General features: G+C 37.2%; 1 protein-coding gene across 1 annotated transcript in view; it reads right to left on the bottom strand.

Moving 5' to 3' along the window:
• Positions 1–842: 842 nt before the first annotated feature.
• The window catches only part of afdna (afadin, adherens junction formation factor a), a 416,944-nt gene continuing 390,337 nt past the window's right edge, over positions 843–27,449 (bottom strand). The window contains 5 exon segments of the mRNA XM_051924597.1: positions 843–2,914; positions 12,123–12,207; positions 17,430–17,949; positions 20,261–20,395; positions 23,182–23,217. Of these exon segments, the coding sequence (XP_051780557.1) occupies positions 2,758–2,914; positions 12,123–12,207; positions 17,430–17,949; positions 20,261–20,395; positions 23,182–23,217 (933 nt within the window). The 3' untranslated portion in view covers positions 843–2,757.

Genomic DNA, 27,449 nt, shown 5'->3' with positions numbered 1-27,449 from the left:
GCTTGAAACTGTATACCGATATTTCTCTTTCCGATCAGCTGCTGCTGTGATTCCCCACTCAGATACAGTGATATAAATACTCCGAGTGGTGCAGTGAGAGTAATATGGAAAAAGATGATCCGCTGTGGCAACCCTTAACGGGAGCAGCTGAAAGAAGAAGAAGATACAGTGAGCGTAACAACGCTATAGCAGTTACGGTATTTGGAATACTATGGCTATTCCCTGGACCATTATATTGCTGCAGGTTAATTACAATCAGATGCATTACACTAATAAACAATATGCAGTTAATTTCAGTGTATTTATAAAGCCACATGAGGAATGTGGGTCTAAGAAAGAAAGGGTAACCACACAAAAACAGTAGCACTGCTTTGACGCTGGGTGCCGCCAGTCTGCAAAACCGAGCGGAGAAATTGCGTATGCCAGGGCATGAGGTACCGTGGAAATGTGCGTGGCTTTACGCCAAGTTTAGGTTTTATACATCGCGATTTGAGTGTGGAAACATTTGTACCCAACCCAACCGTTTATAAATGAGGCCCCAGGACTGTAGGGGCTTTACAAACTCGACTTGATGTTATGTCGGACAACTGAGCTGAATAGGATGGAAGAGCTCATTGGGTTGAATGGCTTGTTCTCGTCACAACTTTTCTTATGTTCTCAAGTTTTATCACCCTTACATATGATGGGGCTAAAATTTTCAGTTGATTTTCTCAAAGTCTAATAAATGCTTACTTATTCCACACGCCAGTGCAAAGTCACAATCCAACCCGAACGAAAAGTACACAGGATTGAGAAATCTGTGGTCTCAGGCTAGAAAATAAAAGGACAGCAAAAACATGAAATACATACAAAGATAGTTTATTAAAAATAGGTTGCAAGTGAAATACAGTAGAAATTATAAACTACAGCAGTTTCAATGCTTTCAGTAATAAACACACATTGTTTGATGAAAGCACTTTAGAACTCATAGCACAACAAACCCTGAAAGTCCTATAAAACCCAGACAGACACGCAAATTGTCCTCCAAAATCTTGTGGTTTTTTTGTTTCCTTTTTTTTTTTTTTTTTTTGGACAGTTTTCCATTAGTTTGCAGCACAGGGATAAATAAACACATTACAGGAATAAGACTTCACTTAGGTAACAAGAGAAGCCGCAGAGTTGTTTGGGGGGGCAGGCACAAATGACGTCCTTCGAGAATGTGCTGCAAGACTCACTGCCTGACAGAAGATCGTACAGACAACATAGTAAAAACGCACCTTCTATTTTCTTCAAAATAAGATTATTTCATTAAGTGTAAAAGAAGAAAAAAAAAAACAAAACAAAAAAAAATATATTTACACACCAATCTTCATTAAACATCTGCAATCATTATCTTACAAATTTCATTTATTTATTAAAGTGAATTGTCGCAGCTAAGGCAGTGAATGTCTATTCTACTATCCAGTCTTGTAGTGTGCATACACCCCCAAGTTCAAGTGGAGGCACAACAGTAAAATGCTTCCAGAGGATCCAGTTCAAAGCACTCACACACGCCATACATTTGGTAGGAATAACTTTAGTGTCTTTCACAAACAAACAAACAAATATAACAAAAAATACCCAAGTTTGTACGCAAAGAGCAGCGTGGCAGCGGTGCTCACCGTCACAAATAGCAGACTGCTGCCAGCCGGCCACCAAGACAAGCCCCACAGAGCTGGCCTCACACCCACTGCCTACTGCTGTGACGTCTGGGAATGCAAGTCACATTGCGGGCAAGACGTTCAGCCAGACACACTGTGAGCAATAACTACTTAGGAATGTAATAAGCAAAAAGACTGCATTCAAAAGATTCCTACGGACACATCCAAACCATAACAGCAGTCTTCAACGAATAAAATTAAAGCACAGTAAGTAAAATGCATTATTAAAAAAAAAAAAAAAGTTCATAACCAGGTAATGTGAAGGCCATTAAGACAGTCAGAGAGTAACATAGCTAGTTTCTAGTCTCTTAACTTTTGGATCATTTCCTTTCTTTTTTTACGAATTTGGCTGATTTAAAACGTTATTCCTAGGTGTCAGAGGCTCAATCTGTTCCTGTGAAATGAACTCTGTCTGAAGCAATGTGCTCCTGGGCTGTGAACATGGCAGCACTGAAATATTCTATCCTTAAAAAGAGATGCAAGCACCACTTTCTTTTTTCCTCTCTCCACAAAATCAACATGATGTCTGCCACTGATATGCTAAAGTAGGAATGGCTGGTTTCCTGCCCCAGCTTGAGTTCATTTCCAGATCGGTGACCACACCGCACGCAAACATGACACGCTGACCTTCACTCAGACTAACCAGTGAAGACTGGTACCATTGAGAACCACAACAGGATTCAAAAAATATTGAAGAAAAGTCCCTCCTAATGTGGAGATCCAGCTCGGATCCAAAGAGCTCAACTGCTAAATAATAAAATAGACATTACAAAAGATTTTGTGTCATTGTAAGCTATTATGGCCTCGTTGTTTTTTTTTTTTTTTTTAATCTTAGCATTCATTAACCCCAAATCCTTAAGGTTCTGCCCTACGCGAGATTTTTCTGTTTATTAAAACATTGTACAGTGCTTTTAATCTGAGAATTTCAATGAGACAAAGCAAAAATTGTCTTTCAATATTGCAACAGTAAATCTAAATCATATTTAACAGTCCAGTTATTGGGGGGAAAAAGTCAGAATCATACTATACAAAGTGAAAGAGGTGTTCCTCTGCCTCAGTCTCGCTAAGGCTCCAGTTTTTATTTCGTGTTCAGCTCATTTTCCAATTCCATGAGTTTTCTTGAGGCTTTCACCTTGTTGGATACATCCTGTCCCTGGGAAAATAACCTCTGACGTTCCTTAAATGTTAGGCTTTCTGGCGCTTCCCCAATCACACTGGCATCTTGATCTTGGCCACTAAAAACAGATAAGCGAGCGTTAATTGAGCATTTTTATTGTTAAACAAACCAATACATCTGCTGTGAAAAAGACTGTAGCGTGTGGAAATAAAACACAGTCCATCTTAATAAAAAAAGTGTCTTTCCAGTCTCTCTCTCATTCCAACAAAGGCTGCATCATAATCAAAAACCTGGACACAAACAGATGAACATACACAGGCCTGGCCCGCAATAGAAGTAAAATCCTGCAGTACTTCTTTATATTCCCTGCTTTGTGACCCAATTAATGCAAGGTATCGGCAATATACTAATAACCCAATTGTGCTTCACTCACTCAGAATATGGAACCAATGTAGAAAGCATTTTAAGATGGAGAAGCTTTTATCTGTGGCACCTCTGCAAGAGAACCACCTCTTTCAACCCACGCAAACATATGTAGTTTTTAATATCTGGAAAAGATTTGGGATTAAATTACTTAGAGATCTTTATATAGACAACATCTTTGCATCCTACGAACAATTACATTCCAAATTTAACTTTCCAGCCACACATTTCTTTTACTATCTTCAAATTAGGAACTTTGTTAAACAGAACCTGCCCGATTTTCCTCATCTTGCACCCTCCTCTATGCTGGAAAAATTATTACTCAATTTCAAGGACTTAGACACCATCTCTGCAATATATAAAGTTATTTTACAGTCCCTCCCTTTCAAAGATCCAAGAGGACAATGGGAAAAAGATCTCTTAATCAATACAGTATATCAGAAAAGGAGTGGAAAATAGCAATGAAGAGCTCCATATGTGCAAAGCATACAATTATACAACTAAAAATTATATATCAAACACATCTGTCTCGCTTAAAATTGTCCAAAATGTTTCCAGGGCAAGATCCAACCTGTGAACGCTGCAATCAAGTCCCAGCCTCACTGGGTCACATGTTTTGGGCCTGCACCAAATTAACATCATTTTGGACCACAAATTTTTAAGTTCCTTTCAGACAGCCTCAGAGTCACAATCCCTCCTAACCCACTAACAGCTGTGTTTGGTGTTCTTCCAGATGGGGTTAAAATGGAGAAGGACAAGCAAACGGTGACTGCATTCACTACACTATTGGCACGCAGACTTATTTTGCTAACTCTCCTCTTTTAAGTCAGTGGGTAACTGATGTTTTATACTACTAATATTCAGTCAGAGGATCTGTACAGAATTTTTTTCAAAACCTGGCAGGATCTAATCAATAATATCTTAGAAATAAGCTCGTAATGCACTGAGGCAGCAATTATCTCCACATTTCTTTTTCTTCTCCATTTATCTCTATTGCCCTATTAAACTCATCAATTTAGGTATGTCTACAAGCTTTAAGTTTTACTCTGTTGGCCATGCTCTCTCTCTCAGGGGTGGGGGGTGACATGTTTTCAATCCTATCTTTTGTAAAAATTGATCTATTTGTACGGAATGATTACAATAAAATTAATAAAATTTATAAAAAAAAGGCTGCATCATAATAACTTGTAGTAATAAAATGCATTGCATTTATCATTCCAACAGATGGTGCATCACAAATATTTGTACCCTAAGTTCTTGTCTATAAGCCGGACTCATGTATTAGCCGGAGACCAAAAATCATACGAATTTTTAAAATAAAATCGTATCATAGATAAGCCGGACTCATGGATAAGCCGAACGTACTATAACCTATAACTAATAGAAGGGAGGGAGGTCAGTGGTCTCACTCGCGCCCATTTAATTTCTTTAAGGGGGGAGAGAGTGTGAGATATTGCCGTCTCTCTCACTCCCCGCATGGCGCGGTTGGAGCGGCCGGAGCGCGTTCTTTCTGCTCTGGGCGTCGCCGAGTCAACACGAGCGCGTAGCGGTCATTTAAATTGTGATTTTATATGTAAGCATATTTAAATATATATCGCGGGTTTCTGCGGACAATGGGTCTTTTAATTTCTGGTACATGCTTCCTCAGTTGGTTTGCCCAGTTGATTTCATACAAGGGACGCTATTGGCAGATGGCTGAGAAGCTACCCAACTTACTTTCTCTCTCTCTCTCTCTTGCGCTGACGTAGGGGGGTGTGAGCAGGGGGGCTGTGTGCAGCTGCTTCCTGAAAGAAATGCTGCACGGAGCTTCGCATACTTAAAAGCTCAAAGGGCACGTATTGATTTTTTTTAATCTGTCTCTCTCTATCTCTCTCTCTCTCTCTCTTCCTCTCTCTTCCTGCTCCTGACAGAGGGGGTGCGAGCTGCCGCCTTCAACAGCTTTGTACCGGCGGTGCTTCGCATACTTAAAAGCCAAAAAGCCGTATTGATTTTTTTTTTGACTGCTTGCTTTGCACTCCTTTGAAAAGGAAGATATGTTTGCATTCTTTTAATTGTGAGACAGAACTGTCATCTCTGTCTTGTCATGGAGCACAGTTTAAACTTTTGAAAAAGAGACAAATGTTTGTTTGCAGTGTTTGAATAACGTTCCTGTCTCTCTACAACCTCCTGTGTTTCTGCGCAAATCTGTGACCCAAGCATGACAATATAAAAATAACCATATAAACATATGGTTTCTACTTCGCGGATATTCTTATTTCGCGGGTGGCTCTGGAACGCAACCCCCGCGATGGATGTATAAGCCGGACTTATGTATAAGCCGATATTCTATTTTTTCATTTTCACAACTTTTTTCCTTAGATAAGCCGCGGCTTATTGACAAGAACTTAGGGTAGTAATAAACGGCATTGCATGTCATTCTAAAAGATGGAGCACCACACACATACTGTATTCATTAATAAAAGGCATTGCATTTGTCATATCAAGAGAGATGGCACATCACAAACATTTCATCGTAATGAAATGCATTGCATTTGTCACTCCAACAGATGGCTCATCACAAACATTTGTATTAATGAAATGCATTGCATTTGCCATTCCAACTGATGGTGCATCACAAACATTTGGTGTAATGTATTTTATTAATACACGTTTGTGATGCACCTTCTGTTGGAAAGACAACTTCAATGCATATTATTACTACATGCATTACAAAATACATTCCTCAACTGAGGGTGCACTGCATATGTTGAGGTGTACGTTGATTACTTAGATTTCAACCTGTCTTAGACGGGTAGCACAGCTAGTCCACTCATAAACAGATACCCACTAGTTGATGTCTTAAACTGTTTTCCTGCTTTCCTGAAATCAAACTCACTTTCATTTGATTATTCTAATTATGGACATTAGATGTCCTTCATTAACGCAGACTGAACCTCTTTGGTCAGGAGGGGTGACACCATATTTCAGACTTAACTTGTATTGTGGCCTAATGAAACAAAAGTTGATCATTGACTTGCCCTCCAATTACAAAACTACTTTCCATCTAAAATACCAGAACACAAGGAGTCAATGTGCTCTGTGAGCCATCTTCATGTCAAATGGCTTAGTGAGATATTCACTTTCATTTGTGGTGTCTGCATTCGGCAGTACAAGGAATTACTACTGTGAGGTGTCTCCAGACCAGACCAGTAGAACAAACCAGAAATTCACAGCCATGTAGATAACTTAGATGTCCTTATGTCGAAACTAGAGCAGCACATGCCCTTCTCTGCCTGGAGGAGACAATCGGATGGTAAAAGGCATTGGTTTCCATGCACCTTCAGCAGATTCGACAATGGATGGATGCCTGTAAAACCAGAGGTCAGTATGCTAGAGACTTCTTTTCAAAACTCTACCTCACCACGTTCTGGGCACAACAATTAAAGGAGCAAACTCTATAGAACAGAGTGCATTAAAAAGAAAAGAATAAGGAAATGTAAGCAATTAAAAATTAGTAAAAATACAAATACAGATGTGACCAAAGCTATTGGTACTCTTTCATTATTTATAAAAGAATCACAGTGTCCTATAAAATAAGCTGATACTGACCAAGTATTTGGCATCCACCATTTGTATTCTGTATTCCACAGACCAGACACTTTACTTTTGGTTTAGGACTTAACATATATTTAAAAAATAAAACAAATTAAAATGGCATGAAAAAATAATGAGATCTCTAATTTTATATTTTGTAGCACTCCCTTTTGAGGCAATAACTGCAGTCAAGCTCTTTCTGTAGCTCTGAATGACACTTGTTCATTCATTAACTGGCAATTTGGCCAACTCTTCTTGTGTAAACTCACATTCTGTTAAGTTTGATGGGTTTTTTCTTCCAAATGCAAGTTTCAGCTCATTCTCTAGATGTAGGTTTTGGGTTTTATATACACACACACACACATAACATGTTTTCCTCACGCTCATCAAGATTTTGGCAGAAATTAATGCCAAGAAAAAGCTGTATGCAACATTTTTTGATGCCATTCGAACGCACATCTGACCAAATGCAAATGGTCTGATTCTCTGCAGTAAGCAGAATAAACACTCGCCCGATGCTACAGACGGCAGAAAAACGTTCAGTTCAGATGTCCACGTGTACAGGGCTTTAAGGGGTCTCATTTTAATTTTGTCCATGGTTATTGTTTTACTTATTTATTTTTTTAATAACGTCTTAAATAGGTCTTAAATAAAAACAAGCATGCCTGTTCTGTGGACTATAGGAAAAAAGAATGGTGGAGTCATATTACTTTTGTGAGTTCCAACAATTTTAACAAAAAATTGTGATTGTTTTCTAAACAATTAAGGGGTACCACTACTTTGGTCTCAATTCTAGAATAAGAAAATACAAAGTTCAGCTTCAGTAAATCTGGGCTGAATAAAGGACCCGTAGCCAAAGGAGTCACCAGGACTGAGCCTGGGAGGTCACTGGCTTAGATTACAGCTATCATTAAGTCACTCAGAGTTTTCTAAGTGTCACAACTGATGACTCATCACTCACAGGGAATCGCTCAGGGCCTAACCTTTGTTTTATGACCTCACACAATGAGGCTGGCCAAAAACTTGGCACCTCTGAATCAGAAAACAGCAGCCCACCCAGCTGAGCTAAAGGGGATGTGGGAGTGTAGTGAGGGGCAGCAAGGCTGCGAATGAACACACTGAATATGACGCCCTCAAAGTTTCAAATCGGAGGCCTACTGGCACATCCAGCTATGTGCCATTACTGTTATGTCATTTTTCATGGTCTATTTGCTAAGCATTTAAATAAGCTTCACTTTGCACATAAGACTCACAATACAAGGACACCAGTCTCAATGCATTGGTTGCCAGCGCAGATTAGAACTGCGCAGGGTATTAAATGGTTAGTCCGTCTTTATTTCTAATAATTCATATGCGTTTAAGTGCACATATAAAATGTTATCACTGTATGATAGTCCTTCATTTTTTATCCTGTATTCCTCACTTACAGAGTGTCTACATGTATGACCACTAAACACGGGCACACTGAAAATAAAAGCTCAGTGTGTCTTACTGTCTGGAATTCTGAAAACTTCTCAGTGAAACATCACAAAGGCTGGTGGACTCCACCTTAAGACAAACCTCATACCCGCCCAAGTATGGAAAATTATTTGTTGATATCGTATGGATGGGTCTAGGGTTTGGTCTGGCGACAGTTTCATGGCAATTACTTGAATGAGTTACACAGCACAGAGACATGTAATGCATGAACTCAGAGGAGACATTCCTTCCCACACCTATCCAAAAAGCCAAAAAAAAAACCTGAATAAGAACATTCATAAATAATTAATATTGAACTCTTCCATGTAAAGTGATTTGTTTTTAATTTAACAAAAACAAAAAAGGGCATCCTTTTCCCAGTGTGTTAGGAGGCGAGTTAGGGCTGCTCCTATTGAGCAAGATGAGCTACAATTAACCTACCATAATAGACCTGTTGGTGGTGCAAGTTGGCAGCACAAAGGAAATGGGGTTACTGGAGCAAATGTTACGAGTGACATGGGCATCAGCTATGGCAGAAACAAGAAAAATGGCAAGCTAGGCAAACTGGGACTGTGGAATTATAAAGCTGACAATGGCACCTGACAAGCACCATACTAGGAGGTTTTTTGCAGTACGTTTTGAGACTGATGTGACAGAGGGGGGACTGGCACTGTCAACTTTGCCATGCTGACATTGGAAGAGGGTCCATACTTCTTGAAAGTGGTGGAGAAATTAACCACACCACCCTGAAAGAGTTCATAAGCAATAGCTGGACTACAATGTGCCAACTCTAAATCACGCAGCTTGATACAAGACAGGCTACAGACTTGTCATTTGAATATGGAGCTGACAGACACATTTACTGACAACTGTTAGAAATATGAAAACAAGCTGCATTGGACTCGTACGTTCCAAGGAGAGCTACGTTGTTTGATACCGGAGAAATTTTGGAAAAATTTTTAAAACTCCTCCAAAACTGCAGGTTCATTTGATCCAAAATATTAGCACATTACATATTACATTTGTGTATAATGGAAGGGAACATCTTTATTGAAATTGTGATGATGTGCAATGCCCTGAATCCCCAATGCAGGATGGCTTCACATTAAATGGATGAAGTCCTAAAGGAAAACTGCTTTCTCATTGTAGTGTTTAGTGGTACTCAAGGAGCTGGATCTGCACAGTCCATTTTACTTGTGTTGAAAAAAATATATGATTTTTCAAACTATATATATATATATATATATATATATATAATTTGTCACAAAGGTCAATAAATAGCTAAATGTTTCTCAGAGAAAATTAAGTGAATGATTTGTTTGGAACAGCAGTACAAGGGTGTGAGATGAGTTTGCGTTGGTCTTGCACATTCGTTCGTTCCTTTCTTTCTTGTCTGCCCAGCACTAGCCTGCATTTATGTGCTTTGTGGACTTTGTTTTCAGTTGACATTTTTGAATACCAATTACAAAGTTATTTTTGCTTGGACACGTCAAAGCTTTGCCTTCTTTCCACACAGGATTTAGAAGCTAGAATGAACTGTTGCCAACGTAAGTAATAATAAGATGGCCACATCAAATGCAAGACAGCTGTGCTCACATACTTTAAAAAGTATTTATTTAAATAAACTTCAGTGTTGTTTGACATGAGATTTTGGTTGCTGTGTGTTTATTGTTCATTTATAAGTCTTTAGAAGTGTATTTATTCTTTATCTATTCTTAATTTAGGGTGAGTTAACTTCTCTTGACTCAATACAAGATATAATTCGACTAAGAGTGCTCAAACGTTTGCATAAAGTTGGATATAACCACATGAAACAAACATTTGTTCTTATGAATAATTAAGAGCAGGCAACTTTGACTGATATAACATCATGCAACTAGATATCCATACTGTACTTTTTTTGGTCAGAAGACCATTCTAAATATCTGAATTGCAGTTTCCCAGTTTCAGAGAATTATACTGGTTTTATGGGTCCTTCACTACTCTTCACACACAATTGTAAATGGAAATTTAAATGTGACATTTCTTGTTATTAACACCAATATTTCCTAAGCAGTCAAATAGCTCAGGATATATTCAATGTTAAGTATTATCCAGCACAAGTTTTAATTTTAGACTACTCAGTGTCAGAATTATTATCAAATTATCTCTAAATTATAAATTATCATCATCATAAGATAGCCAAGTCAAATGAAATTTCTATACTGTCAAAGTACTTAAGGAACCAACAGGACTATCTTGCCTTAGGTGGATAAACATGTGCTGCAGCTATAAAAAAAAAAAAAAAAAAAACTATTTAAAAAATTGTCTATTAGAATAGTGCCCTGGAATTGTGATTTTGTTTATTTAGGGTAACAAAGACCTTTCTAAGCCACTTATTCCATTAGAGAAACATGGACATATATCCATATTACTAACCTAGAATGGTAAACCGGATGGCATGGATGCAGGGACACGGCGATGGGACCATGAGATGTACTGCGCAGGCGCGTACAGCGCGCATCTCATAAACCGCACGCGAAGTTGTATCCACCGCACACAAAGGAGTCACGGCCCAAAAACGAAAGAGCTCAACTGACGTGAATGAGAAATGAGGCAACAACGCGCCCGTGGCTAACGACTACTGACAGCCACACAAAAAAGAGGACTCTGTGCTGCAGCCCAGATTCAAACGGAAGAGGCTACGGAGGCCCCACGGGTCCATAAAGTATGGAAGGCGCGGGCGTCAGCGCCATATTGTGAGTGGCACTACTGCGGAGTGAAGTTAGGAATACTGTGCTGCTTGGGTCGACTAATGTATTTCAGGATACCCAACGCCGGAGGTAGGCGAGCGGAGCCCCCTTGTAGGCTACCTAAGCATTACTGGGTGCAAGGCAGGAACCAACCGTGGACGGAATACCAGTCCGTTGCTGGACACACAACAGTCAAACAAGAACAACTTGAAGTTACGTTAACAAAATAACTTTACATTGGAGTTTGTTTTCTTATTCTGCTATGGTGGATTACTGACGCTGATCCCAAGCTTGATGTGCAGCTGTAACTGCGGATTCAAAGCCTCCCTTGACTGAGCAGTGTGCATCAAGCTTGTTCTTTACTTCCCGTCTGGTATGGCGCATAAAACTCTGCCAACAAAACATCCGCTGGACTTGGCTTCTACTTCTGCGAATGATACGTGCCATCACCTGCTCACAGGGTGACATGGCACCACCTCTCCAGTTATATGCGCTGTCAGCAATGAGACTTGGAGAAACAGGCCTAAAGCTGACCAAGCAATGTCCCTCAGGCTGCACTGTCACCTGCCCTCTTGCTGGAAACCCCCAAAAATGCACTGTCACTGACTGACTGAGCTGTAATAATCAAAAATGAATACAAAAATGAACAGATAATGCATAAAAAACTGGACAAAAACTGCAATTTAGGCAGCTCTTGACGTAAAAAGTTTGTAACTGACCCATTCTGAAATAAGTGAAATACACAAAGCTTTAATGTTAACTATACAAATCCATAAAATGAAGTGCATCTTTAAAATTACTGATATTCTACAGGTAATCAAGTAGTACTAGGGTGTTGTACTGTGTTAGCCATTACGAATGTAGTGAGAAGTCAAGCAAAATGACACCTTTTATAAAAGATTACAATATGCAAGCTTTCGAGGCAACTCAGGCCCCTTCTTCAGGTAAGATATAATACGTAATACCATCTTGCCTGAAGAAGGGGCCTGAGTTGCCTCGAAAGCTTGCATATTGTAATCTTTTTAGTTAGCCAATAAAAGGTGTCATTTTGCTTGACTTCTCACTACAGGTAATCAAGAAAGACATCAGGAAATTGTATGTTGTTTTCTTTTGATTATCCGCCACTTTCTTGACCATTACCTTTTAACCCACTTCTCTCTTGGATCTTTATAGATTTCATGTGATCCTACAACCCCTGCTGTAGATCCAGTGTACGAATTAGATCCTGTTCAAAATGAAACATAAGAAAAAGTCACTATTACACACTACTATTCTCAAACTGTGGAATACTGTATATACTGTATACATTTTAAAGGTGCTGGGTAACAATATATTTTTCTCAAACATGAATATTTCAATTTTGTGACCTTCAACTCTGATTAAGAGCAGAACTGATGGATGGATTAATACTTAAGCATTATATAAGTGTTTCATGTTCATTACAGTAGGATCAGGTGTTTTGTACATGTTGTTTTATGTTTTGGGTATTGACAGTTTATCACAGATAACAACTTGAAGATTCAAGTATTACTTTTGCTACAGTAAGTGAATTGTTAAATATTATTTCTACATTTTACTCATCTCTAGTGTAAAGAATCAGGAGATTATTAGCTTGTGTACAAATGTAAATGAACCACTAACTTAATCGTCCAGTAAACTTGCTATAGTCTGCTCCATTTGCACCAGGTACAGCACAGAAAGTGCAAATGGCAGTAAGTTTGATAGGCCCAGCTTTTAAAAGAAGATGAAAAACTTAGTTTAGTTTGGTCTTAACTGAATGTGGCAGTACATCAACATTAGAGATGTGTTTGTGTTTCAGAGGAATCATAATGCAACTTAAAATAAGTTGTCTCTATTATGATGGATTATTTAAAAATGTAGAAAACTCAAGTTTATAAGAATATTTAAAAGCAGTCGATTCCTTCCACTTCAGGAGACGGAGCTTCCTAAAAATGCTTAAAGTAGCATCCAAAGGTCCCAAGTTAATAGGCCATAAATTAAAGGCATATCTTCATATTAAAATATCAAATCGTATCTTTGTATGTGATGCAAATTTTAATAAGTTTAGAGGATGAGAAGTGGGTTCACTTAATTTTGCACAGAAGTTAATTTCTTTTTAATATCAGTCAGATTCTCTAAGCTGAGGATTTAAAAGGAAAATAAACTTAATATTTAACAGCAGTTCATAACTTATAATTGATGTACAATTTATATATGTCAATTTGTAATATTCAAAACATGATAGAAACTGGTATGTAAAATGAATTATGCATCTATAATATTATATTTTAATTAGGTATGCAGAAAAATCATTAACAGACATTTCATGTTTGAGAGTAAACAGCAGAAGTTAAAAAAAATACATAAAAACTTAAAATTATTTACAGTAAATTGTTTTTACCTTCTGCTTTAGCCAGCACCTTTTTATATAATAATGTAAATTCATCAAAGGTAGAAACTGACAGTATATTTCTAATCCACTTCAAAAAATATTTTGTCCAGTAGCCCATTACGTACGTCTCTTGCATTGCGCTCCTACCTTTGATGTGTATTTTGTTTAACACAACACTCCTCATGTAGCTCACAAGATAAAAGCTGCACAATCTATAAATCTATCAACATTGACAAGACAACCTTACTGTTGCACTTCCTAGTACAACACACTACTAGTACAGCATTTTACATGCCATATGCACTACTTTAATTTGGAGTTCTTAGAGTCCTTCATGCATCTTCATTAAGTAAAGTGAGTCTTGCTGTTCTGATCCTGTGAGCTCCCTGAGGTAGGATGTGTTTTCTAGCAATTCCACTGGAATAAGACCTTACAGACTGCATGTAAATATATCATTTCAGGTATGGCAAATACTCCAATAAAGTATGTGAGATTCTGAGGCATTGCTTGCTCCACACAATTCAATGATGAGGTCCCTCAAAACAAGGAAGCCTCTTTCTGTATATCAGTGCACTTCAAATACCTGAACACATTTCTATTAACAATGTTCATTTTTTTTTATTACAAACTGAAGATTTTCTAAGATCATCAGTCTCAGTCCTGGAAGGCTATAATGATGGCAGGTTTTCTTTCGGGTCAATTTTTTAGAATTAGAAATCTATTATTGCTGCAGCAGCAGCTTGCTTCATCTTAGTTAACTGAGCTATTAAGATTCAGATCCCTTATTTGCTTTTCTCACTCTTCAATAGCGGCACTCACAGTTTTAATTTGCTTATTGATTTTTCTTAACCAGCTGACAATTAACAATGAGAAGCAAATGACTACCAGCTTCCTTGGTCCCACTCTCTGCTGTGTGTGTGTTTATCGTAGTTACCGGTTTTATTAAAATATCTGATTTGAAAGGAAAAAAGGTGAAGAACCATAACTTAGCTGACTTGCTGTAGTCTATAAAACATTAGGATGATATTCTTGAAAATCTACAATATTAGAAAGATCTGATGAATGAGAGAACTTACGAGTCCTACTCATAGCAGTAGAGTGTTGTACCGTGTTAGCCATAGATGGATACAGGAGAACGTAGGGTGAAATGACACCTTTTATTGGCTAACTAAACAGATTATAAATGCAAGCTTTTGAGGCAACTCAGGCCCCTTCATCAGGAGTCCTAATAACAAGAACAGCAAGGCTCAACTGAAAAACTGCATTCACTGCAACTCTACCGCTTCAAGGTTGCGGACTATTGCTTTTAATGTAGAATGTATGTGATGATAGCTAATATATTCCAGTGGATTTGCAAAACCTTAAAGTAATAAATAATTACAGAAGGGTAAACGTGGGACAAATTACACACACTACAGCCAACTGCAAGCTCTCACTTCAAAAACAAAAAATACAAGCAACATGCAAACACTCTCAAGCAAGATATAAACAGCCATTCCCTCAATTCAACAAGGAATTTAATACTTTCAGATTTTACTTCCAGTATTTTCATTTCTTCCTTGTAGATAATTTTTAAGACCATACAGGGCAAGAGTATTAAAAAAGAAAATCTCATCATAACACTGCCTTCTGCTGGAGCAACGGAAATCCCAATAATCAGGCATCTTTGATAAAGGTCTTAAACATATAAAGCTGTATGGTATTAAAAATAAAGCAAATTAAAATATACAGAAGCATAAACACATACACATAAAAACAGCAGAAAGTGTGTTATATTTATTAAGGAAGAATAAAAAGGAGGAGATCAAAGCAAAGCAGTAATTGTAAACAGCAATGGATAGGCCTGCAGGATTCAACTTTTTTAGTTAATATGCAATAATTTGACAAGATTGTGGTTAGAAATGATTAATTAGCAAGTAAAAGGAATAAAGCAACATGGATTTTTGCAACTGGGAATAAAGAAATATGATTTATTTGAGAATATTTGGGGTATTCCTCAATGTTGCATTTTAAGTATTTCTGTAAAAGGCTGTGAAACATCAAAAGTACTAATATATGGATATATCTGTAATTACTGACTTATTGCTGGAGATAAGTCTGAAATGCATCCACTGACCAAATAATGTTCCTTTGTTTGTGTGTGTGAATTGGCATCACATTTCCACAACAGTCGAAATTAGCCACGGTTCAAGCTCAATGAGCATACTGTCATTCTAACAGAATCCAAATAATCATTTCACACTTGATTTGCGCATGTCTGCAAACAGGGGCTTTCACTCCTAACAGTATACTTTCCTGGTCCAGCTCGCTTATCTATATTCTGATTGTTCATTTGCAGTTTATGTGACTTGTAGCCAACAGACACACCTGCAGGTAAAACTATCAGACTGCACTCAGAAAACACTAAAAAATACACAATGGTTCTTTGCAACCAGAAAATATAAAAAATCCTTTTTGTACACAGAAGGAATAACTGATAAATGTATCACCACATTTTCTGCTAACTATCCATGTTTTATTAGTAATTTTTGCTAATCGGGGAACCAGAGAGTGTTGACATGTTACATGTTAGTTAAACATGTAAATAAGCATTTTTGAACTTGAAAAATCAAACGGATTTTTTTCTTCTTTTTTCATTTATTTACTCGTGGGCAGTAGAAGTAGCATAATAAATAAAAGGGTAAAGACAACCGAGATAACACATTCCTGCTTTTCTAAAGTTCTTTGTTTCCACTTTCCGCAGGCAAACTCGGACACTAGATATTATTTTGTTTTGAAAATTGTTATTAATTTAGAAAGCGCTCATTGCAAAGTCTGGATCTACTTAGATAAAATATTTTTATACATTAAAAATGTTTTCAAATTGTATCTCTTTTCACAGCCACTTACAAAAATAACAAATGGGTCAGTATCAATTAGATTCATTCCCCTTGTAAAGTGAGCACTGAATGGGGTCTTTTTTGTTTAGTACCCAAAAGCAGAATGTCAGTGGCAAATAGCCATTTTTCATTGGTATCCAAAAGCATGGGCTAAATGGTTATGTTTCCCAAAGCCACACACCAAACCACACCTCGATACAAGTAAATGCCAAAACCAACAGTACTCTGATTGAACAAACCATAATTTTGTAAAAAAAAAAAAACATCTATCGATTGCTTTGAGTAGGCAGGGATGATCGGTAAGGACAGAGGAAATTTAGAAAGTCAACTATTTTAGTACAGTGTTGACTGAAATAAAGGGAACAGTGATTTTATCGTATATATGCACGTGTCCCAAAATAAACTCTTTTGCAGGGTCGTAACTTCTGAAAGAATAGCTATGCAGCAGGCAGAATGCTTCATTTATTAAGGCAGATATATCAATCGGTAGAATATTCCTAAACTGAGCATTAAAATAAAACAGATGCTTATCGCTGCCCTTAGCAGCAACCGGACAGTCCAAACAGGGGGGATAAACTGAATGAAACACACAAAAAAATCTGAACCATTAGAATTTCCTGGTATGAGTGCCAAAGGGCTGTTGGCTTCTTTCCATACGCAGCACTCTTCAGGAAGCCTCAGAGGAAGAAATTGGAGGAGTAGGCCAGGTGAATAAATCAAAACCTTTGTAGACCCTCTCCTTCCACTCCACTCAAAAGATTTGGAAAAGCTCCTCAGAGAGGTTTTGCACTAGGGGATAACTAGGACTAGTATCGACTTCCTGAAGGGAAAAAACGCTCATGTACATAATGTATATACTTGTGTTTTCTTCCGAATGACTTTTTTTTTCTCTTTTAAACTTTCCAATGACTGTAGACGAAGTTACAGTCCTGCAAAATCAGATGAATCCATATTTGGACAGTGTATATATAGGCAATTCAAATTACAAGGCAAATCAAGTGGAATTAAGTGACTGATTTCTAGATCCAGTAGTTAAGACAGTGAAGAGAAATCTCATCACTTGAAGATTGGGGGGAAAAAAAAGAAAAAAGAAAGAAGAAATAAATCACCACATAGGTCACACAAATGGAAACAAAACAAAACAAAATAGTCGTTCCTGGTGTTCTCTGTCTCTACCTTTGGAGCTGCCAGGCAGGAAGATGCTGGGTTTGGTGGGAGGGGGGGGGGGGGGGTCTGTCTTGAAAGCAGTACTGTTGGCATTGGCTGATGGTAGCTGGAATGAGTTGGAAAGAAAGATCCCATCAGAGACCGGGCGGGGCGGCCGGGCAGATGGCTGCTGCGGTTGAGGCTTGGGATCGGGAGGAAGGTCACCATAGGATTTTCTTGTAGCGGAGAACTTAACCTGACCTGCTAGGCTTGAGTCCTCCTCCTCCTCATCATTGTACGATACAAACTTGGCAGTGTACACTGTGTCAGGGGAGATGACCTGCGTTTTGAGGTAAGAGGTGTTTCTTTGAGGCGGGGGTGGAGCAGCGTTAGTGGAGGGGGGTGGGGGAGAAGGGAGCTCATAGTCCCGGGGGAGAGGAGGTCTGTACAGACCAGGCTCGTCAGGTGTTAACAGCTTTCTTTCAGCCTCTTCGTGCTGCCTGCGCCGTTCTGCCTCCAGACGAGTATAATATTCTTCTTCCTGCCTTCTCTGAAGAATCAAGGGAGGAAGGAAGGAAGGGGAAAGAAGTTAAAAAAATAAATAAATAAACAAACACTGCATTTCCAGTATCTTGCCATCAAGTATGTCACCAATAACCAGGAAAAAATGGAAAGTTTGCCAAATGTAAATGCATAAATCTAACACTGCACCTTTTTGTCCAAAAAAACAAAAATACAATATCTATACTAACTCTTCCAGAAACTGATTGCAAATGCAGGCATTCCAGCTACCGTGCCAAGTAAACTAATTATCTGAACTTTTTTTGGTTTGCTGGATTTTGCTGTAATTATGGCTGGAAATAAACACAGTATAAAAAAAACATGTAATTATTTTAAAAGGCATTACTGAAAGTGCACGGCTTTCCAACAGACAGGAATGCTTGCTTTGACACAGATTTAAGAGTGAAAAAAATTTCTGATGCAAAGTATGCAATGACTTATAGTCTTCAACCAACTGATTTACAGTAAAGTGAAACAGCCACCCTAAGCAATACACTTACCAGGCTTGGAATAAAATATAATCAGAACTGTCAAAAAAAAAAACATTTTAATAAAGGATCTTCATTTTTATGAAAAGGTTTAGTTCATGTGCACATCCAGTCCTCTGTTCAAGTACAGTGCATCTTTTATATTTTTCAGCATTCACATATCTTTTAAATACATACTGAATTTATAGTAAGAGCACATCTGCCCTTGACATTTTGAAGTATAGCATAATATATGACATATCATACACAGAAGCTGTCATTAATATACACAACAAATTATTAGCCAAAATTCTCTTTTTGCAAATAAATAATAGTAGTAATTACAGCCTAAGCTCCAGTACCACTAAAACAATGAGATACAATTTGTTCCAAATATGTATAAAACTAAAAGCTGAGGTGGGCCTCAGGTTTGTGGTGACGCCTCATGTCCTGACCAAAAGAAATCTGTGAAGGCCTTTCTTGCTAATCTGAGAAGGGTTATGAAATACATCACTCCACGTTAAGAAAAATGTAAAGTAAAAATGTAGGAAAATGAAAAATCTCGAGAGATCCACAAGGTTGTATTTAAGGGTAGTGTCACTCATGTTTGTAAGAGATCTGCTTACAAGTTGTGTTGAGGTATATAATAACCCACCTGGATAACAGGGGGTGCTATCGCTAACAGTGTCATCTCCTTCTCTCTCTCTCTCCATAGAGTTGTGAAAGAACTGACTCCGCTCCTTCCAGGTCAGCTTCCATAAAAGTGAGAATCCCAGAAGAAAACATCATTTCTGGCAAGAGTAACCCACTGGATGGGGCTCCAATACAGAAATGACTTTGCTACTGGCTAACCAGCCAAACTACTATTTGATCTGAGTTTAAACCCTGCTTTGAGGGACATGCATGCCAAACAGCGTTCATTTTTGGTACTTGTAATGGACAATAAACGGGACAACCTGGTTGGTGTCCCACATTTTTCCAGATTGTAGAGCTGCCCTTCTTTCAGCTGGCCACAGTAGGTATACAGCAATCGTTTGTTATGATAAACTTCAATACACACAATCAGCATATGGCCAAATAACAAACCTTTCATGGGAAGGTAGTCAGAAGGAAACCTCTGCTCTTCAAGAAAAAACATTCCTCAAGTTTGAAGAACATCACTTGAGAAACACATAGCCAATAATTTGCACTTCAATGAAGAGTAAAAAAAATTAAGAGTTTTTTCGCTAGACTCAAAACATTAAAAACTTCCTTCAAACTAAGGAATTTAACAACCTTCAAACAAAATGGTGATGGCGAGAGGCTCAATGACTTGTTATCATATCAGCAGGTCTATAGAGAAATATGGGTAATAAAAATAAGAGTATTCTCAGGTAAAATGTATGATTATTCGCCTAACATTTAAAGCTAAACTGAAACCATGCAATAGGAAAAAAAAAATTCAAACACTGAAGCAAATCTACAACAGAACAAAGTCATTTTGGAGTAATCAAGACAAAGTCAGTTTAATACACTGGGGTGAGATCTAAAGAAGGTTGTGCACACAGGAGAGCCATAAAACATCACAGTGCAATTCTGTAAGTCCCAAAGTTTTAATTCAAGTTAACATAGCTAAAAAAAAGAAGAGTACCAAAAATACTGAATTAGGGGTTGCACTGAAAGATGACTTAGTAATGGACTTAATGAGACTGGACTGGGCAGACACTGCACACGCTCATGTGCTCTCTTCCAAGCTGAGGTTAATTGAGGACGTGGCTTCACGTTTTATCCTACAGTTCTGAAGCCTTTATCTATTTGAGATAAGCTACCCATGCAGAAAAGAAACTTAAATACCTTCTCCTCTGCTTCTCGGCGATTTCTCTCCTCTTCTCGCCAGCGTCTTTCCTCCTCTTGTTTTGCCCGGTCTTCTGCTTCCCGTTTGCGGATCTCTTCAAGCTGCTGCTTGCGCCTGCGCTCCTCATCCTGTAACTGGGTTAGCAGATAATTTTCTTCTTAATTAGTATTTAACAAAGAAGCAGCTTTATCTGAGCCACAGGATTTCCCCCAGAGATGATGCTGTAACTTTACATATTTCACTGGAAATGTACAGAGCTTTATTAAACATGCTAAATTTTTTGAACAGGAAACTGCACTTTTGGAATGAGTACAATCCAACATTAAAGAAGGTAAAACTAGGAAAAAGAAATAATTTATAACTTCTGACATTTAATTATAACAGCCTTTTATATCAAATGAGTAAGTATGGAAATAAATGTAAACATGATTACAACAACTCCATAAATCACTGAGGTAAATCATTGTAAGACCAATGTTTACTGTTATTGACAGAAGCAAATTTTCTTGCCAAGCTAAGAAATGCAGCAAACCATTTTCAAAGATTTTTATTCTGAATGCAATATTACTACCAACTCTAGTGCTGTCACCCTTTAAAACATGCCAGTTAAATCACTCCACATTGTTGCACCAATTGAAATATTATGTACATATTAAGTATCCAAAGATGTCCTAATGATCAATTTAGACTTTTTATTTTAAGGTCTGATAATTATTGGGGCTTCTGTGAAGAAAGGTCTCTGTTGCAACTATGAAACATAAAAAAGGGGATAAAATATAACTTGTTTATAATACTGAAATGTTCAATAGTATGGATACGCCTTAAAGAGGACAACTATTCACAAATTACCTTTCTTTGCCTCCTGTATCTACACTGCATTCTTTACTTGTTGCTCATAGGTCATGCCAAATGTCAGAGATTTTCAGTTAAGGACGACTTTAATTTCAAGGTAACGAGTTAACAGTTTCCTGTACTCTGTTGCTTATGACAATAATGAGTCTATACGTAAATCTACTGTAATATTTAAAACCCCATAAACTTTATTCTCAACTGAGAAAAGTGCTATATAAATGTAATGAATTATTATTATTATTATATTTTGGTCATAAAGTTGTTTTTTTTTTTTTTAGCAGTTGCTTTACAATTAGAAGAACTAAAAATGGTTCAAACACTCTGTATTGTACATCACAACCTACAAAGTCCAAAATAAAACCATTACAAGGAATCGAAACAAGATAAAGTTAACAACATTTAAATAAAAGCACACTAAGTTTCTATTTAATGACAATGGTGTGCTACTCCAGCTACTGCACTTCTGAATTATTAAGGACTTCAAAGTGATGTTAACAATCCCTTGCTGTGCCTGAAATTAGCTACACACAGGATGAATTTAAATAGCCACCCTATGGCACTTCGGTCTCTCTTGGCCAAGAAATGTGTCTGTTGTTTTAAGTAATTACAAAGTTACATTACATAAGTTGTGGAAAAAAGATCTGAAAAGAGAAATTTAGGCACACATGGAATGAGAAAATTTCACAGGGAGGGAAAGAAGTGTGTTTTAGTGGATAGAGGTAAGTTTAACTACAGTTTCTTTACAACTTTAAAGGAGAAGCAAGAGAGCTACAGCTATGGTGAATAAAGAATTCATTGGGTGGAGGATTGAACAGGACATTTTTCCAGTTTTTACCAGTAAGGGCTAAGACAGTTCATTTGACTTGAATTTAGCACTATTTCTTTATTATTTTTTGTTTTGGGTTTGTCTTTTATCATTTATTTTGTTTCGATACATAATGTGGAATGACTAACATGACAGTTATGATTTAACAATACTATTAACACCATAATTTCGAATAACAAATTATTGCAAAACTAACAATCTCAAAATAACTACAGCTATACATTTTTTTTTGTGAGGCTCCTTATCATCTGCAACAGCTTCCATGGTACAAATACACGAAGTACAATTTTGCAACCTTCTATTTATCAATGAGATGGAAGCTGCTGCATATTTTACCTAAATGGACTTCTACACTAGCTAATGGCAAATCAAGCAGGCTGTAAGTAGCACAATGCGTACTACCGTAAATCACAAATGAACGCCAATAGGAATGGCGAGGCCAGAACACTGATTAATACTCACTGTCATAATAAATCGGGTTGGGATTGGGGTCCTTGAACAGCAGTACCAATAAAACAGTGAACACACAAATAGCTGAACAGCATCCCCATTTAGTAACATTAAAAGTAACTTAATCAAAAGTAATCACTCATAAAAAACAAACACAGGAAGGGGCAGAAATCACTGGAAAAGGCCCCTACATCTCCAGAACAGTGGACATTGCCTAAAAGGAAACAATCATTCCATATGAAGACATAAAATAAGAAGAAAGAGGAAACAGAAAGAGAAGACTGCAACACGGATACAAACATGCAGAAACAAAGTCAGGCTCAAGAAGATTCTCTGTAGTTGGACCCTGAACCTTACAGGAGAGCTGCTGCAAATGACGCCTCTACTGTAGGTCATGAGATGATGTGCCAGTGAGCATCAGCTGTCCAAAAACAAGCACAGAGATTGCCTTACAGCAATTCATGCCACTAAGAAATTGACAGTAAAAGATGTGCAGCAACTTGTGCCAACAAACAAGGCTTCTAAAGACCATATTTTGTAACATTTGTTTCTAATTTGATCTAAGTGGATATTAAATGGCGATAGAATGTTCAAAGAATTTGACATAAGGCTTCCAAGGTGTTCATTTTACTGGAGAATTCTCTCAAGTGCAGCCAACGCTCTGCTTGCTTCAGGTCTTAATCTACATATGTGGAGCCTTATTAGGGCACATGGTCAACAAAAACAGGAAGACAAGGAAAGAGAGAAAATAGATGCCAGTTTAGTAGGAAGAAGAAACAATAAAGAACATACCAAGTCTAGAACAGAGATTGCTGGAACAGCAGTCTGCTGCAGGAAATAAAGGAAGGAAAAAAGATATAGAGTAAAAACATCATTTCTGTTCATGCCAGTGATCTGATGCCAGGAACATTCCTCACAAGTATGGGACTAATTAGCGTAGGCGACCCTGCTCCCAACAGTAAACACTTGGAAGAAACTGAAGTAATATGTGAGGTTTTTAAAGGAATTTCCACTTTATTCCAGACCTTCTACCATGTCAAAGACATTATTTTGCCTAACTGCAGCTGTAAGCAATACCATCTTAACAAAAAAAGCCCCCCACCCTTTCCTTCCTTTTTTAGCCCAACATGTCATCTTTCAAATTTTACACATTCAAATGTGTTCAGGTTTTCAGGATCAGTCCAAGCCACTACTGCACCATGCGATTCCTGAAAAAATCATTTAATCTGCCTAGTCTTAAAATAATATATTTTAGTTAAGACATACTACTCATATAAAAGAAAGAAACAGGGATCAAATAATTTTTAAGAGGATGCACAAATTCCCTTTGAAGATATAACTACTATATTATTCCATATTAAGGTGTTTCTATTAAGAGCTCAGCTAACATAGTTGGCTCAAAGCTGATAAATGTATTTAGCTTTTTGGGGGATGAGATAGGGGTTGCAAACTACCTTGGCACAACTTTAATCTTTCACACCTTAAATAGTGACAGAGATATTTTCTGTTAGGATAGTACAGGTGAAAGAATAATTTCGTATTTTGGTGGTCTTTTTTCCCCATTCTTCTCAAATAACCGAGTGATGAATATAGTATTTATTTGTAACAAATATTAACACCCTTTGCATTTTTCAGTGAATCACAGTCAATTTAATTTGGCTTTTTTGACATTTATCAACAGGGAAACTGTTTTAAGTTGAATTTGGAAATTGAAACAAATCTTTATAAAAATTTACTAATATGGCAAACCTAAATCATCACTGGTGCAGCCATTTGGTTTTAGAAGTCACAGAATTAGTTCAATGAAGATCACCTGTCTGTGGTATAAATGTTCCTTATATGGAACTTCCAACTTGTGGCGAGTCAGTAGAGTGGCTTAACTTGTATATTGAACAAAAAAAAGTAATTCTGTGAAAATATCTATGTCTCTGAATATTAGCGACATTCAGATTGAACATCTGCTGATGTAAATCGGCTGATTTTCACTCCAAATGATTTTTCAGCAACTGCTTTTTAAAGCTTTACGGTACTTTAGTGGTAGTGCTGTTTTAAGCGACGACTGTATTTAAGAAAGCACATGATGGTTTTCTGCCAGAACCTCCTGTAAACTGAGAATAGCCAGGCAAACTTTGGGAGAGAGCGAAGACCAGAATTCTTTCTTTTACGTTAAAGAAAGCAGAGTAATAAAACTGAGAACAGGAAATCTGAGGAATTGTCCTGTGCATGGAGAGGAACACGAGATGTACAGTATATGCTGTCCAGCTGAACTTGGAGAAGAAAAAATGTAGACCCTGCAATAAAGACGTGCGTCTTCAGCAGAAATGAAAAGAATTTTTCTTAATGAGTTCAGACCTTTTTTATTTTGTCTGTGTGTAGACAGTGAGTGAGCTTCTGTTCAATACAGGGCTTAAGTTCTGAATTAGGGAAAGGGAAAAAAAAAACAGATAAAGAGCAATTTGCTCCCACTGCTTAGTAAGCAACAGGCTTGTTAGTTTAACAGCCAAATTTGTCAATACATGTAAGCTTTTTAAGGATGTTAACCATATGTATTGTGGAGAATTATGCTGTATTACATTATTTTATTACTTAATAAAACTATATATAATAAGGGGATTTTATTTTAGCATTTTTATGATCATGGAACAATAAGCCTATAGAATTTTGTTTTGCTAACAAAAAATGAACAGGTAACACCAGTGGCCTGCAGCGTAATTACAAAAATGCCAAGGTTAAACTCTTTAACATACTGTAGATAGATAGTACAACATATGACTTTAGCATGGCTGGTTATGCAGGAGCCTAGTGTGAAAGAAAGAAAGAAAGAAAGAAAGAAAGAAAGAAAGAAAGAAAGAAAGAAAGAAAGAAAGAAAGTTTTAGTAATATGAAATTGGTGATCCGTTTCAGCCCGGAAAAACCTGATCAGATAATCTCTGATTTAACTGGACTCCAAGGATATTCAATCATTAATATATGAAAACAGTATGAAACAGCTGTAAAACTGCCTAGAGCACGCTGTCTACAAAAACTAATTGATCAGGCAAGATGATGACTACTGAAGGATGCCACCAACAGATCTAAGAAAACTCTTGACAGAGTTATAAGCTGCAATGGCTGAGAGTGAAGAGACTGTGCATATAACAATTGTGCTGAGGTGTTTCAACGCAATGGGAGACTCTGAAGTCAGCTGGAAGAACATTCTATGGCCTGCTGAGACCAAAATGGGGTTTTTTGACATCAAACTAAATGCAGTGTTTAGCTAATACTGTACATTATTAAAAGCATATCATCCGCTCCATAGTGCATGGTGGGGGCAGCAACACGCTATAGGGATGCTTCTCTGCAGTGGGCTATGGAAGTCTTGTGAGGGTGTAGAGGGTGAAATGAACACAGTAAAATACAGGAAAAGACCTAGATGACAACCTGATGTAGTCTGCAAAAAACCCACGTGATAGGAGATTTGTTTTCCAGCTAGACAACAACTTCAACCATAAAGCCAAAGCTACACAGGAATGGTTTAATAACAACAATTTTAATGTTGAGAATTAGTGGCTGGACTTGAAAAAGGCTGTTCACTCTCGATTTCCATGCAACCTGACAGAGCTTGAGCAGTTTTGCAAAGAATGGGGAAAAACTTCAGTATCTAGATGCGGAAAGATGTTAGAGACCTCAGCACACAGACTCATGGCTGTCATGGATATGAAAGGTGCATTTACAATATACTGACTTGAAGGGGGTGAATACTTATGTGATCAATTATTTCGTATTTTATATTTGCAGTTAATTTAGACCAACAGGACTTAAATAGAAATTACTCTTATGTCAATTAGTGTCAGAAAAGTCAAATTAAATCTACTGTGATTCAATGTCACATAACAATAAATTGTGAAAGTTTCCAAGGGGAGAATATTTTTTAAAGGCACTGTATATTTATAGGAGTGGGGAAATGCTTTAGTCACTGTTATTTCAAAAAGGTAATCAAAATTAGAACTTAGACGACACTGGTCAATCTCAAGCAAGATGCACAGCACTATTTCTATTTATTTTCTAGCAATGTAATTAGTAAAAAAAGTACATGAATTGTATAAGTTGTCAATTAAAACAGTTCCTGTAACAATTTATATTAAAGAAAACCCAAATAATTATCTGATATGAAAGTGATGACTTAAACAAAAGAATGGTAATACAAGAACTTGTGAGTAAAACAATACACATAATCAAATTCAGTACTTAGGTAACACACAAAGTTAAAATCTTGAGCTGCCATAGGAAAACTAAATAATTCTAAAAACGGGTTACTTTTCATCTGCATTTCATGATCTGTGGCCATGGATCTTTCACAAAAATAGACATCTTTATTTGGCATATTTGCCTCCTGTGACTGCACTAAGCTTAATGCTTTATACATTTTTGGAAACATATACAATCCTTTTTCAAATTCCTTAAACTAAATACATGTCCACAATAAAACATGAAATGTAAGGTAAACTAAAATCAGGAGTTAAAGTTCCTGACTTAAGTGTAAAGGAGATGAGACCTCTTTTTACATTTTACTTGCAGCTAATAACTGAATTATACCTCGTATGTTAGCAATTCTTCAGAAAGTATTCATTGCATTTAGAGTCACATTTTGTTATTTAAAAAAAAATCTATAAAATACATTCAGTTGTATTTTTGTCAAATAAAATATCTGATTCATTAAGTATTCAGTCTTTTTCAATAATAGGTCACTTCAATTTTCAATTGCTTGAAATGATTTCTGATGAATTAGGGCTGGTAATGCAAGTCCCCCATTCTGAAATAAAAGGTCCAGAAATACACTGATCTGGTAAAAAGTATATAAAACTGCTACAGGGTTAAAAGTTAATAAGGAGTGCAATCAATTCGGTAATGAAAAGAATCACGAACCACCAAGGCTTTTCTAAGCCTTTGCCTGTGTAAACAGGCAAGACCCACAAAGTTAAAAAAGGGACCAATAACCCAATGGCTGTTACAATAGAATCAGAGGGTCCTTTGGTAAAATACTTGAACCTGTCTGGAGAATAATAATAATCAGCTTCTCC

This window comes from Erpetoichthys calabaricus, chromosome 3 (assembly GCF_900747795.2).
Source record: "Erpetoichthys calabaricus chromosome 3, fErpCal1.3, whole genome shotgun sequence".
NCBI classification, from domain to species: Eukaryota; Metazoa; Chordata; class Cladistia; order Polypteriformes; family Polypteridae; genus Erpetoichthys; species Erpetoichthys calabaricus.
The sequence above is the reverse complement of the archived record's forward strand: the minus strand, read 5'-3'. Positions and strand labels throughout refer to the sequence as shown.